This window comes from Drosophila elegans, unplaced genomic scaffold (genome assembly GCF_018152505.1).
Source record: "Drosophila elegans isolate 14027-0461.03 unplaced genomic scaffold, ASM1815250v1 contig_476, whole genome shotgun sequence".
Classification (NCBI taxonomy): Eukaryota; Metazoa; Arthropoda; class Insecta; order Diptera; family Drosophilidae; genus Drosophila; species Drosophila elegans.
The window spans coordinates 20024252-20040275 of NW_024545863.1; the positions used below are offsets into that span (position 1 = coordinate 20024252).

At 39.5% G+C, this 16024-nt stretch overlaps 1 protein-coding gene across 3 annotated transcripts in view; it reads left to right on the forward strand.

Moving 5' to 3' along the window:
• Positions 1-16024, forward strand: part of LOC108139181 (protein roadkill) — a 63265-nt gene that overhangs the window by 42536 nt on the left and 4705 nt on the right. Inside the window, exon 1 of one of the 3 annotated variants that reach the window (XM_017261802.2) lies at positions 8087-9667. The exons of the other annotated variants lie outside the window; for them this stretch is intronic. Within the exon in view, the coding sequence (XP_017117291.1) occupies positions 8460-9667 (1208 nt within the window). The 5' untranslated portion in view covers positions 8087-8459. Of the gene's footprint in view, positions 1-8086; positions 9668-16024 lie in introns of those variants that run through there. 3 annotated transcript variants of the gene reach the window in all.

A 16024-nucleotide genomic window follows, 5' to 3' on the forward strand; every position in this document is an offset into this window, starting at 1 on the left:
ACAATGAAAAAGGGAAACCAAGCCGAAGGAAGCCTTGGACTTGATCTGTTTGGATTACGGGAATGACTAAGGGCCAGGGAAAACAATTAAAGTGGAATAGCAACAGCCATAAAATCCATAAAAAGGCAAACGGGTGGGGTCATTGCGACAAACAAAACGATTCTACTTGTTGGCTTTGTTTTGCCTTTGGTTTTAAGGTTTGTTCTTGGCCGGCTGAGTTGGCCTGGCTCTTTGACTTTTGGCCAGCGTTGCTAGCTCGGCTCGTTTCCCGCCGAATATGGGTAGTTTCAAAGGTTATAATGGGAGTAAGTACATTTTGCACTTTCGTTAAAGTTAACAGTGGATTATTTTCAAAGTTAAGATTTTAAATAGGTTACTGCCAATTTTTTTTTTTTTTAATAACGATTACACTGCAAAGGATTTATTCCTCTTAACGTTTAAAAAGAAATCCAAATAAGTAAAAACTGTATGTCAGTTTTTAAAAACTATTTAAACTCCATGATAAATATTTAATTTCATACGATTAACGTCCTAATAAATCCTATCTATTTGTTATCCCACTCAGAATTAATTAGATACAAAATTCAAATTAATCTTCACCATAATTAGCTGATTTAAATGCTTGTCTTGGCTGCTTCCTGTAATCTTTAGCGGACATCACTGAATCTGACCAGGGTTCTGTGTGCTCTGGGATCTGTGAAACCGTCCGTGCGAGACGTCTGTGGTTCCAGGCCCCGGGATCCGAGAGTTCGAGAGCCCACCAACGCCGCTTGATGATCGTGTGTGGCAAGAATCGTCAGCCGTCGTCGTTCTCGTTCCTCGAGAGTCAAAAACTGAGGCCGCGCCGCCGCCGCCGCCTCACATGTTTACTTTGTTTGTCTCCCCTGTATATTGTAGCGGTATGAGAGTGTGTTTAGGCTCTGCGTCTGCGCTTAACGTACACACATACTCGCACTTCACTATAAGCCATGTTTGCCCAGCTATAACCCGAAACCACTTTGGTGGCATTTTTTATTTAAATTATTAAAAACACAAAACGAGGGGGAAAAATAAGACCCAGCAAAAAATTCTTGCTTAATTTTTGTTCCTTTTTTTGTTTGTTATTTATTAATTGAAAAGGTTATTTAATGTATACAATGGATGATGGATAGGTTTTGGTTAAGTGGACTTAAAATATTAAATATGTATTTAATTAGGCTTCATTAAAAACATTATTAGTGTTTTTTCAAATGTTTTATTGATATTAAAACTTTAATAATAGTTATTCTTTTTATTAGTATGCACTTAATTGATAAAAAAAAAATATATGTTCGATTGTTTAAGATTTCTTTAATTTCTTTACAATATTCAAAACCTGAACAACAAAGAATTTCTTTTATAACAACAAAGGAAATTCGTTTAGTCCGCCTTGCTTTCTTAATTGATTTCCCGCTGAATGAGTATTCACTGTGGTCCCCGGTACTCTGATCCCAGGTCCTCGGGCCACACACGAAGCCCACGATGCACGCACTTCAAATTAGCCTAGCCGCAGATACACGGATACGGATTCAGATGGCCAGATTCAGATGCAGATACACATACACAATCCACACCTGGCCATAAGGTATTAAGACAATGTGATCATGTGTGTGTGTTCTTTGCATTCCGGTGCTCTCCTCTTTGGGAGCTATCCATCACACATCCATCAGACAAAAGAGCAGAGGCAGCAGAAGATTGAATTATATGCCATTGAGGTGTAATTGTTAGAGAATTGTTTGCGGCCAAGAATGGAGAATGGAAAATGGAGAATGGTGGCAGAAAGGGGTGGTCCCACAAGAGACCACACACGCAACGAAGACTCTTTCTCAGTCGTCTACTGCAGGTGCTAAGGTTTCGCGGCCGGAGGTCCCAGGCAGTTTGCCTATTCGGGTGGCACCTTTTCACGTTTAATGAGCGTAAACAAACGCCGTGGGATGCACAACCAGATCCATTCCTCCTGCCACTTGTACGACTTCTGCCCGTTTTGCCATTCTTGCGGTAAGCAAGCAGCGGGATGTATGCAGCATTATGTTGGCTGGATCCGTCAGGTCGAGATGCCATTTTAAGCCGGGCCAAGAGACCGAAACGACAGTTTCATAATTTACCTTCCACACAATTACCCAAACGGAGGGACGACTACGACGACGGAATGGGATGTTTTGACATTTTCGTTTGAGGCCCGAGATAAGATCTGACAAAATCCCATCCTGGGTGTTCTTTCTCGTCTCGCTTTGAATGATCGCTTTGTCTCCAACTTGGATTACCTTCGACTTTGTTTATTTTTCATATTTTCTCTCCCCTCATTGACGAACACCACATTGTGCGATGATCCTGAGTCTTGACAAATTGTGAGATCAAGACTTTTTGCACATTTTACGACGCTTTGACATTTGCAATTTGTCTTTGCTTTATTTTCCTAAATCAGCATTTGTCTTACTACCTGAACTACTTCTTTTTAACATCTCGGAATTATTGTATAATCAAAACCACAAAGCAATAAAAATTCGACCCAAGGCCAAGTGAAACTCACCGCCGCCTGGCAACACTTTTCTTTCGCCTCCCCATTAGCCACCAATAAAAGCCGGGCCGAAATGGGTTTGGTTTTGGGTTACGAAAAAAGAGAAACAAATGCAAATACAAATCGAATCGCAGCGTACCCGAATTGTAAATCATTTTATGATTTATCACTGGACTAGATTTCGATAGGCGCGTGACAGGGAACGGTCCGGAAAAAAGCCGATCTCTATTACAAAACATAGGAGCAATCAACCGAGAGCGATCGAATCGCAACAGATTTCGCCCAATTTCCGAACGGTTTAAACTTACGACATAAAACAACCTTAACTTTTATTGGATTATCTAAAGTAAATTGGGAATAAATGGTGCAAAGATTAATGCAAATCAAATAATCGGGGAAGTTGGGTGTAAAGTTTTCTAAAACTTCGAAAAAAAGTATAATCAATAGATTTTATTTTCAAAATTCTCTTCTAATATAATAAGCCACTTCAGCCTACAAATGCATTGATAAAAGGTCAATAAATTACTATAAGAAAAACAGAAAAAAAAATATATTTATGCTAACCCCAGCCCACGTTTCTATTAATCTCACTTACAAAATTGGCCCCTTAACAGATTTTACCTAAACAATTAACTCCCAGAGCCGTCGACAAAAAGAAAGCAACAAAGCGGAGAAAAAGGCAGCAAATCCGAAAAAGCCAGGCCAAGACGTCCCCCCCCCGTCAATGATGACGACAAAGCGCAGATTTCTATGATCGCCGGTGCTCTGTGAGTGTGTGAAATGCGGAAAGCTGCTCCAATCACTCATTTGTTACATGAGCAGCGCAGAGAGAAAAGAAAAAAAAGAAAAAAAATAAAAAAAAAAGATTGTGAAAATGTGAAATGTAAATTTCTTGTTGTGTTCAAACCGACAAAACCGAAACCGAACCAAAACGCCAATTGCTGCAAAGTGATTACGAAAAGTCGGTCTCGTCCCGTCTCTTTCCCTGCAGTCGCTTTCTCTCGCTCTCTGAAAAGTTTCACCCGAGGCACGAGTACGGAAGTTATCCCACGGCAGCTTTTTTTTCGGATGCCGTATCTCAATATCTCTTCGCGCCAGCTTTACATTTCTCGTGTCTAACGGATGCAACTCGAATATCAACCATCTCGTAACACGCTAATCGTTGGCTTAAATCTCTGCAGCTAACCGATATCTGGGCTTCCCTCTAAACCACCTCACTTCACTTCGAGGGCAATCGAATCAATTAACACTTTCGTCAACGCACCAAAACGACGCCACTACCGACGACGACCCACGCAATCGGCTGAGAGAAGCCTCCAGATTTGATTGCTTCGATTTCAATTTTGTCATCTGAGGTGATTACAATGTTGCACAGTGCTCGAAATGTGGCCATAAATGAGTAATCGGCCATAAACTTCAAAACAGTGTGTTAAATTGGGATTTTTTTATGTTTTTTTTAAGACATCATAAAAAGATGGAAAAGCGTTTTGGATGACCACCGTCTACCAAATGATTTGAAACCGTAATAGAATAATTTCTGTTATCCGCTACTATTTTATTTATAAATACTGTTATCACTTTTACTAAAATACTTCCTATTTTTGGCCTCATATAAAAATGTAGTGTTACCGCATACTTTTTGAGAAATAGCTTAATATTGAGAGCATGGTCACATTGATTCATTGATATGATAGAATTTTTTTTAGTTGTAATAGAAACTGAAAAATTGAAAGCTCGTAGTTGATTAAGCTTAAGCATTTTCGTTAATGATTTTAAATCCAAATGAAATAATTGAAACCACTGTGCCGGGGGAACGACAGCGCCTGCCTTGATTGAAAATTGGGTTATTGTCAGCGACCCATTCAAGCGGCAGGGGCGATGTTATTAAACTTTTGTTTTATTTATGGAAATTAGTGTCAAGTAAATCATGTGCATGAGCATTTCGCAATATCGCCATAAACACAGGGGCAAACAAACACACTCAAACATATTGGAAAGCATTAAGCGAAATTTCTATTTCTAAAACAGCACAGAAATCCATTGAAAATCGATTGATGATATAAAGAGAGAGAGAGGCGAATTTAAGGGGGAAAAGAGCAGCAGGGTCAGCTGGGCAATGTGAAAGTCCCAATGAAATTGAGACTCATTGAAGATTCAATGACTAAGTGGAAAGGTGAACCAGTTGAGATTGTTTAATGTTTCCGCAAATCGAAAGGAAGCTAAACCGAACGCCTCCAGTTGTCCGAGCGAAAATAAAAATGCCCAAAGGTCGCTGAACGTCCGTCTCCGGCCTTTGATTTCAAAGATGAGCAAATCGGCATCAAATATTCGTTCAGACATATCCCCCCTTATATAGCCACTGTGGCATAATTAGCTGAGTGGGCGGTGATAACTTTGAAATTGATCGTGATGATCGAACGAACACACACACACGCAAATTAGCAAAATAATAAAAAAAACCTTTTAAAAGCGAGTATCCGAGTTTTTGCCTTGGAACATTTATTGATTTATTGAATAGTCCCTGAACCTTTAGATACCTTTGCTCCTAAATTCTTGGTTAGCAACAAATTTGATTAATATGCAAACTAAAAATAATTACTTAGGTTTTATTTGTTTGAGTCATTATTAAAGAAATAAAACATAATGTTATGTAAAAACATTTCTTTACCTACTTTTTTAAGTTTAGAAAATGTATTTTAATTATTATGTTATCTAATATGACAATTTAGTTATTTCTGCTGTGTACGTTTGGTGCCAATTTTAATCTTAAATCACTTTAAAATGGTTTAAACTTTTAACAAAATTATTGAAAGCTTTTCTCTGTTAAACCTCTGAAAAATCTCAAGTAACTTTTATTGCTGTTCAACTAGGAATTTGGGCTATAACTCAATTAGCCAACCAATTTCACAATCTGCTCCAAACCCCAGCCCACAAATCGTAGTTGTTACTTTCAACACCTTCAGCGTCGCAACTTCAAAGGGTTGTCTTCTTACCAACCAGCAACAACAACAACGACAACAAGGAGGCCCGCATTACTGTCCAATTTTCACACATTCTGGCAATGTCAGAGGAATGGGCCTGCGAGATCATCTAACTAATGAGCAGGCAAGCACTCACTTACAAAGCCACACACATGATTTGCGAGGCGGACAGAAGCTGAAACTGATGCGATCCGGACACGGGTTACTAGTTTGTGTGTGGCCACCATGGCCCGAAAGGACACACACGAAGCCCTTTTGGCCTTATGCTAATTTGCACGCCATAAATGAGACGAATGTGCCGAGTGGTGGCATGTGAAGTGTAGTTGCAGTTGCACTGAGGAAAATCTATTAAGTTATATCCTTCTTCTTGTGATTATTTTATATTTCCCTCACCATTTTTTACACAAATTAAATATCCTTTCAGCAAAAGTAAAATGGTAGTCATATTCTGAGAAAACCAAATTTTTAGAATATAATGTTATTTACCCATCGTTTTTGTTTAATTAAACTTTTTTTTAAGTTGAATATTGTTTTTTATGGAATTAGAAAATTGAATGAAATTTTCGATTCGAAATATTACCAGTTATTTAGTTGCTTCTCCAAGTCTTTCTTTCAATCTTAATGATTTTTTCTCTGTGCATCAGCGTAGTTGTTGATGTTGCAGTTGCAATTGTTGCAAGTGGAAAACTGCTGCGGCCCGCCATGAATTGAGTGGAAAAGAGTGGGAAGTGGATGAAGTGGATTTGGAGTAGAGGCAGAGTGAGGAGTAAAAACGCCGGCTGAAATATCTGCAGCTGGGTGGCCCCGCCAGAGTTTTGTGATGATGGGCGACTGCCAGCGACATGTGTTGCTGGCTCCTATATACTTGTAGTTGGATGGCTAATGCCACCGACAACGACAACGCCCCATTTGGATACACACAAACAGGCCGAGTACAAGCACAATGTTCCACCCAAAAAAAAAAAAAAAACATTTGCTGACAAAGGACGACAGCTTACGTTCCCCTGCGATGTGCGTCGATAGGACGTTCCAATGTCAACTGTTCCTAGAGGAAGAACAGGCAGGATGCAGTCAAAAAAAAAATTATTTTGTTGGCTTATATTCAAGATACATTAGAAAAACTAACAAAGTTTTTTATGAACAACACATTCTAGGCGGTTTGGGGTTTTAAAAAAAATTTAAATAAAGTATTGATTAAAAACCAATTTAATTATCAACAAAGTTAGCTGAAAGATAAATAAAATTTAGCAGATCTTTTTTCTTATTAAAAAAACATTTTTTATCATGTAACTTACAAAAACTTTTTAAAATGGTTTGTAAGTGGGCATTAAATGTTGGAGTCAATACAAGTTTACTATAAAGAAGTTTGTTTTTCTTAAGAAAAAGAACATTTTTTTATATAGGAACTATTTATAACGAGACCTTATTTCCTTAAAGCTTTTCAAGGATGAGAGTTATTTCAGTATAGGTCCTTGGCAAACGAAACAATTATTTTTTAATGTGTATAAAGATGGAGGTTATACAGATGGTCCTGCTACTTTCCATAGCCCCGCATTTTCGATAGCCCTGTGCGTTTGGGTGGCATGTGTATAGGAAGCCCTCGAAGGACGCAGCAGAAGGCTAGGTGGTCGTTCGGAGGGCTAGGGAAGGACAGTACCGGATCGGACCGCCTCTGTGACCAAGTGATTACCGTTTATCGCCACGCCAAGGACCGCCGGCAAAAGTAACCTCCGTCCTGAGACCACACGCGCACCCCCACTCGTATACGCAATATACGACTCACACGCGCAACCATTTATCAGCTGGCCCTCAACCCTGTCTCCCTCTCTCTCGCTCGCTCGCGCTCTCTCGCTCTTTGCACTTGCGCTCGATTTTCAGTGTCGCTGAGGTCTCTCGCTCTCTCGCGGTCTCTCTCACTCTCACCGTTTCTTCCTTTTAATACCCAGCAATTGTAGAGTCGAAGGGTATGACTTTATATACTCACATTGATGTGTATTTAACAGCCAGTAGGAAGTATTTCAGACCCCATTAGGTAATATGAACTTGAACGTTAAACTAAATTTATTTTTAATAGTCAACACAATATCTGAACAGCCCAGTTCATCTTTCTTTCCGTATCTCGAGGTTTAAACAAGTTGCATTTAAGACATTTGGGATATAAGCTCAGGTGGATATTATTAATTTAATGACCGAAGTTCTAAAAAAGGACATCCAATACTAGTTTAAAAATTTGTGAAATGTTTATCATGCAACATTTACACTTTGTGACAATAGAATTAAATATTTTAAAGTCAAAAGATTATGTTTTTTTTTTTTTTTATAAAGGGGAAAAGGAGGGTAACATCTTTTCGAACCTCTGTACCATAACTTTCTCACTCGTTTCCATATGTGCTCATCGACCTCACACAAAGCGAGTCGAAAGTGTAGGTACGCGTGTGTGTTACATGGTGAAACGAGAGAAACGAAATGAGAACTGAAACGCGGCGGGCTGTGCTGCTGGCTTCGCAGTCGCAGTCGGCTTCGCTGTCAACGTCGAGAGTGGACGGCGGAAATTTCTGTATTTTCAAATTTTAGCTCAATTCAACGCGCACTTTCAAGCGGAGCGGTTCGTTCGTTTTGTCAGCGCTCGACTCGATTTCGATTCGATTCGATTCGCCTTCTCGCTCGCATCGTGTGTCGCCCACCAAATATAAAAAAAAATCAAATCTACTCGAAACAACAAATCGAGCACACACTCGAAAATTATACAAATCGTAAGGCAACTAAAATAACAAGCAAACGGCATGTGGCAATCAAAGAGATTTGTTCAAATGAAAAATTTATAAGCACAAAAAAGTTGAGCAATTTTTATAAACCAGGAGAATCTGTATATTTTTGAATACAAAGAAAAAGAAAAGTCAAAGGTGTGTGAGTGTTGAAGTGTTTGCAATAAAAATTGTAAAATGTTTGAGCCCTATGTGAAAATTAAGAAAAAGCGAAGTGTGCATGAAATCTATGAAAATGAGAATTTAGAGCAGCAGCAACAGCAGCAGCAGCAACCTGCTACCAGCGATAATTGTTGCTGCGAGAACGGAGAGCCGCAGAATGGACCTGAAGTTGCAACTGCGACGGCAACATCCTTAGCAGCAACAACTGCGGCAGCAGCAACAGTCGCCACAGGAGCAGCGGCAAGCAGCAGCAGCAGCGGCAACTGCAGTCGCCTGCAGCAATTGATATCGACGCCACCAGTATTATTGCGCAGATCGTCGCTGCAACAGCAGCAGCAGCAGCAACACCACCACCCACACACGCCAGCAACAACAGCAGCAGGAACACCATCGCAGCAGCAACAGCAGCAGCAAGCTGCGCCTTCAGTTTTGCAACAGCATTTGGGTCACCTGAATTACGAAAGTGGAGCAACTGCAGCAGCAGCAGCAACCAGTAGAAGTGGCTCGGCAACACTGGCGCAGCATTTGGCAACACCCAGCAACATATTGCAGGCGGCATTCGGCAGCAGCAACTTGCAACACATACTAACGCGGTCCGCCCCCTCGCCCTCGTCCTCCAACAACTGCAGCAGCGCGTGTGCGGGCAATACGCACTACAACGGCGGCAACAGCAACAGCAGTAGCAGCAGCAACAACAGTAGCAGCATCAACAGCAACAGTAATCACCACAGCAACAGCATCATTGCCAGCCGCCTGTTCGGAGCTGCCCCCTCATCATCAGCCTCCTCTTCAGTGGCTGCCTCATCCTCCTCATCATCGCACCATCTGCATAGCCATCATTCGGCGCTGACCAACTCCATAACAAATCGCATCAATCAGTCCATCAGGCGGCATCTGAACCAGCAGCAACACCACCATCCCCTCAGCGCATCCTCATCCTCTTCATCCACATCATCATCATCATCTTCTTCGGCGTCCGCGTCCTCCTATCAGCAATCGTCGGTACAACAGCAACATTATAATTGCGCCCATCCTGCACAGCAGCAGCAGCAACACCATCACCACCACAGCAGCAACAGCCATCATCAACACCACAGCAGCAACAGCAGCAACAACAACAATCAACAGCAACCACAACAATCTCCTCTGTGCCTAGTATTATTAGTTAAATGCCCCAATTCTAAGGAATTTTGTAACGCCGCCGCAAATTTCTGTGATAAAAGGTAAATATACCACTCCAATTGGCCCATTTTCAATCGCTTTTCCCCTTTTTTGTGTGAGTGTGTGGGTGTGTGTATGTGGCAAATAAACGGCTCTTTAGACAGCAATTAAAAGAAAATAGAGACTAGGTCTTAGTAGGGCAACTAAATGTATTTACATAAATATTTTTGCGGTTTAAATGTCAGCCATTGGCATTTGTGCATACGAGCCATTTACACCTACTTAAAAAAACAGTAGCTATGTGAAATGCACAATTTTTATATGATAAGTAGGTGGTCTTGTATGTGAGGCGATCAGTAAATGACAAAAGTTGAACTTTAAAGCGTTATCTGATTGGTTGCGAAATATTTGTGAGCTTGTTAATGCAAGTTGAATAAGCGAACAAACACTATCGCAAAACTACTGCAAATCCCTGATCCCTGATAAATTTCACAGAAAAATCGTGACTACGTGGGGAACATTACAAGAATTTCTCTTATTGAAAACTCATCATAAAACAGAAATACTTATTTATTACTCCTTGGATTTAAAAGCTTATTAATTCCGTAATCTCTAAAACCTTTTTAAAATTACTATGGAAATAACTCAAAAAGTACCCCCAATTGCCCCAGCTTAGCAACAAGTAATTGGCATTACAAGCTGACCAACAATAGCTCATGCTAACAATCGTTAGCCTACCAATTGGAACCCGAAATCCACTTGAGATGTGTGGCACAGAGTGTGCTGATGACCCAGTTTAGTTCCCAGGACCTTTTCCACCCTGAACTACTTACGTTCTGGGCCACATTTCAAGTAACTATTGTCACATCCTTGAGTTACGGCCACAACAAACAAAACCGTCGAACAAACAACAGTTTGTTTTGTAAAAGTTTCTCTGCTATTTTGATGGCTTGTGTACGGGGCAGTCTATAGTATATACATATGCGCATACATATAAATATAAATATATATGTATTTAATTTTGATGACTTGTAGTTTTCTGTATAGCTGAGAGTTTGTTTCGTTTCGGTTTTAGTTAGCAACCTCGGGGTAACCTAGATGGTTTTTTCAGATGACCTTACTTGCGTAAGTAATTGGTTTCTTTAGTGTGGAAACTTGATGATTTGCTTACTAATTCTATTGATCACCCTGAACCACCCGAGTGGTGTGTTCGCGGTAATACATTTCACCCATCGAGAACTGGAAAATGTCGTAACTTTTCCCCGGGGCGAATAAACAAAACTTAAGTAATTAAGTTCTCTCTATATGTATCAGCCACCCTTAATAGCTGCTACATGTCGCTGTCTCTTTCGTTGTGTGTAGGCTTTCTCCTTCGCTCCGACATGCTCTCCTTTTCGTTCTTGCTGCTGCTTTCACACGGTGACCCCAAAAGGCGTTCGCCTAACCTCAAAAAGATGAACAGAAAATATTCCAATTTGGTAAACACAAATGCTGATAGAGAGGGAGGGGGGGTCTCTCTCTACTGTATTTTATCTTTTTTGTTTGAGTGGGCTCTCAATTTTCGGTTAATTAATGGGCGTGGGCGACTTGCGTGCCAACCTTTGTCATTTGGGGTCAGCAAACAGCTGCAGCGGCAACACCAACAGCAAAAGCAACAGCACAGCAGCAACATATACAACAGCAACAGCTATAGCACAGCAGCAACATCTACGACAGCAGCTGCTTTGTCATTGAAGAAGAGAGCTGCAGTATTGAGACCATGAGCTCGTGCTTGGTTTCTTTCTTAATGCTGTTGACCATGTGCCAGTAATTATTATTATTTTTCTTATTCTTATTCACTTTCCACTAGGGCTGCGTTCTGGTTTTCGTGCACTTGTTGCTCATTTTCTTTGGCCTTGCTGCAAATTGCCCGATAATCCGCAGTATTTCGAATAAAAAATGTTCTTTGTCCCAGCCGCCGACTGGCAAATCTGAGTCATGGGCCGTTGATTGCGGACTGCTTTTTATCAGCTGGGATTCGGCTGACGAGTGCACCCTTACTCAAATATATACATATATGGAGAAACAGGCAAACACAGTTCTGGAAATATTTTTACGCGGTATTTTTTTTAATAGAAATTCACTTCTCAGAAACTCACTCTTCGTAAAACCATTGATCGAGGGTAAATACCAGATTTTACCATATTTTAGATATATTTGCGGTTAAGAGGATATATTTTAATATTTAACTTGCAGTTGTTAAATCCAATATTGTTTTCAAAGTTTTGCCTCAAGTACAAATTACCAAAAGATGAACTCAAACTCCATTATACCACTTCCTCTCCAGTTTTAAGCCCCAAAAAGCCCCCTTTTTGCGTTTTGGACGCAGGGTGTATAGCCTTTCCTTTGGTCTCGCTATGCGGTTTTTGTGTTTTATCTGCTCGAATGGGAAGAGACGGGAAGTTTGCTTGACTGATTTTCGCTGTGGAAGGGCTGCCGTTTCTGGTCATGTTGCTCGGCGCCTCGGCAACATGTTGCTGCAACATTATGCAATGAACTTTTCGGGCTTTCGTTTACTAATCAATTCCTTTCTCCAAAAAGCCTGAATTTAACCAATTAACCTTTTTTTTTATAAATTATTTAAAATGTAAAACTTTCAAAAATAGCGAAATTAAATTCGTTAACATAGCTGCTGTTAAACCACAACAAGTATGCGTTTTTATATTTTTACTATAATTGAACTCGGTTCAGAGTTTTCACTTTGTTTAACACATTTCACCCAATAAAACCGAAAATCTCGTCCCAGTCTTTCACTCAACCCACATTTTATTTAGAACAGATACAGATCTCTCAAAGAAATCAGGCAAGAATTTCTAAGCCAATAAAAAAGAAGATCTTTTAAGCCAACAAGATCACGACGCTTGCGCCTAAAGAAAAAGTAGTAGAAATCCCAACAAAACGCCACAAAAAAAAAGAAAGAAAAAAGAAAGCACGACAAAAACAAAATGTGAAAACGCATGAAAGCCAATTTCTTCTCTCTCACTCACAATTTGTTTAGAAAGTGCAGAGAAAGAGGTAAAAGCGGCAAAATGCAAACAAGCTAAAAGTTTGGCCCAAAACGTTTCAATGAAAATTGGGCACACAACATGTGGTTTATTATTAATTTATTGATTTCATTTCTGATCTGCCCGCAAACTTGTTTGCTTTTTTGAAAATTTATTATCCAACAAAAGCAACTGGTTAAAGGTGATATACATGTATATGTATTTTGAGACACGCGCTAAAACGACAACGTGCTTTTTGTTAAGAGAGGTAAAGAGAAAAATAAAGAGAGATCTTTTTCAAGCTCGGCTTAAGGCTACGTCATCAAACAAGTTTTAACGATTACATAAAGTCTCGTTCCGCTGTCAGCAAACTTGCTCTCGTTTTTTGCTTCGGGTTTCGCTTCTTTTTTTTCTATTTGTAATTTCTGCTTCGGGTTTATTTTTTTCTTGGTGAAACTCGCTGCCAACTGCGCTGCCGTCGTCGACGTCAAAACGCCTACGCGCCTGCGCACTCAGAAAAAATGTTCGAATTGAAATAGTTTTGATGAAATTATTTCATCGGTATGCATAAGCGGATCACCAATTATTTATACCTTCTTATAGCATTAACATCGATGTATGTAACTGATATTTTCTATGCTAAAAATAATTCAGGCGTCTTATTTAAAATTGTGACATTCAGTCGAAAAATTTCTTAGTTTCACACAGTGCTCGCCATCAAAGTAGTAACACCTCATTTCCGGTGCTGCCTGTCGCTCTTATTATGTAATCGAAATATGTTTTCCCCTCATTATTATTTGTGATTAACACAAACTTTCATTTATGCTGCAATCCCAAACAAGACTAACAAAAAAAAAACAAATTGTCAAACAAATGTAGCAAAATTTGTTTCGGTTTGTGGCGGCCTAGTTTTTGGCCATATAAAGTGTGACACACGTTGATTAGCATTTGAAATCCGAAAAGCAAGCAACGGCAGTTATGTAAAAATTAACAACATTAAACCTATGCGTGGAAAATAGGACGCGATGTTAATTATGACATGGTTTTTTGGTGCCGGTTTTTCAAAATGAGATCAGATCAAATAAATAAGATTTATTACAATTTCTTTGAGATTTACTGATCCTAATTTAAAAAGAAATTCTTATCACCCATAGTATTTAGTGTTAGTAGTATTTAGTATTTACAATACAAAGTGTATTGATCCATTGGTTGGTTTAATGTAAGCAATGCAGTGGAAAAGTCGAATCATTTAAGGGTATAATTATAGAAACATAATTTTCCACAACTTTCAATTGTTTTCATTAGTGCGAAAAATAATTGCATAGGCTTAACAAGGCAACAACAAAAAAAAAAATAAAACAGCAGGCAAATTTCACTCTACTTACATGATTTCGTACGCTTTATATAACAACAACAACTGCGAATCGACTTTCACGAAAAACTGCAAGCAAAACTGCAGAGTGCGAGTGCGAGTGTGAGAGCAACAGAGATCGAGCGAGACGCCAAGCTGGGGGCCGGAGCTTTCTCTCCCTCCGCAGAAATGCCAACTACAAAGTAACTCCAAAGGCAAATGGACGACGCATCGAATCGACGACCGACGACCGACCAACTTGATTGAAAGACCCAAAACGAAACCCCTCCGAAAAACCGAACCAAATGAAAACAAACCCAGCCAAAAGCGAAGAAACCGAATGAAATGTTGAGCGTGGGAGTTTTTAAAATTAATATGCGTCAAACTGTTGACACTCCATGGGGAGAGTGGAGAAAGATTTTCGAAATGTCGTGAGTGGTTAGCACACTTTAAAAAAGTTGGGGATTGGAATTGGGGATTTATTTTGCTTTTATCCATACCAGCAAGTTTTAAGAACTAAATTATCATTTAATAGTTTTAAGTTTTGAAGATTTGAATACCCATTTTACTACAATTCAACACTGCTGCTTTTTACATATATCACTTGGTGCTCCTATTTTCAAATAAAAAGTTGCATTACTCCCTATTTACTTCATATATCAATTAATTAAGAAATGTTAAATAAATTTCAGTTGGGACTTTTCATTAAGAAGTTAAAAATGATGTTGGGTATTTTGTAATTACCGATATCAGTTTTGATATTTTGCATAATGCAAGCTAATAACTAAAGATCATGAGGAAGTCTCAATGCCCCTAACCCAAAACCCCTAATTTTTCCTTGTGTCAAAGTTAATCTTTTGGTTGGGTGGGTGTCATTATTGTTGTTGTTGTTCGTTGTTCAAGATGTTGTTGCTCATGTTGTTTTTGGCGCTGCTGTTGCCTCTGTTGCATTTGTAGCGGAAGTGAAGTTGTCGAGTTTGTTTTGGGAGTTGGACTGCGTTGAGTTTCTCTTTTGAAATCATTTTCATTGGCATGAAAGTTCACATTATTTAAATTAAATTGCTGCTGCCGCCGTCGTCGCTGCTTCTTCTTCTTTACCCCGCTCTGGCTAGCGACTGAAAATGTATCTTTGCATCTGTGTTTTTGCGACGGCTACGACGGCGCCGCATTTATGTAAAAACCAAAAGAAAAGCAAAGAAAAGCGTTTCCTTTTGGCTCGAAAACAACGACGACAACTGAAAAGCGTTTTTCACTCAACTCATTTGTTGTTGTTTAGGCGGCGAGTGAAAGGAGCCATTGTTGCTGCTTTTGTTGTTGGTGAAAACGCCAAGTGAAAAGCCATGCGATAATTTGTTGTAAAAAAAATGAAAAATTTTCACCATTTTAGTTTTAGTTGTTATTGTTGTCGTTTTTGCTGCCGCTGTTCGTTTCGTTTATTAATGCCTTTTATTGTTGCTGCCTTTATCAAATTTCATTTAAATGCTAATGAAAAGTTGCCGGAAGTGTGGAAAGCGCCAAAGCGAGTCGCTGCCAAATTATATAACTTTTCCTTTTTTTTTTTTGGTTTTTGGAGAAAAGCAGTAGTCTTTTTTTTCTTAATTTTTCCCGATGAGCAGCTGCTTTATCAAGTCTAAAGTAAACCAGTTTTCCCGGGCGAAAACGATTTATTAAATTTCTTCAACGCGTGCTCTCCCTTCATTTGTCATAAATTCACATTCTTTTTGATCGAAGAGCCCACACAAATGGCAAATCCCCCGGGGAGCAGAGTCTTACCTATCTGTGTGTGTCGAAATTTCGATTCCTCGATCCATGACCAACTGCATTCGTCGCATCCCAGCTGGCGGATGTTTGTTCAGACCTTTTGGCCCTGATCCTTTGGACCACTCACATGCTATGTGGGTTTATTCTGCAGCAGAACTAATGGTTCCTGGTGGTTAAGTAAGCAAAACTAATGGCATGACTAGGGAAAAAGGTATGGGAAACAAAGGAATTTATGACAAGGTGTCTGTTTGCCAAACAATTTAAATTTATTTACATTGACCCTT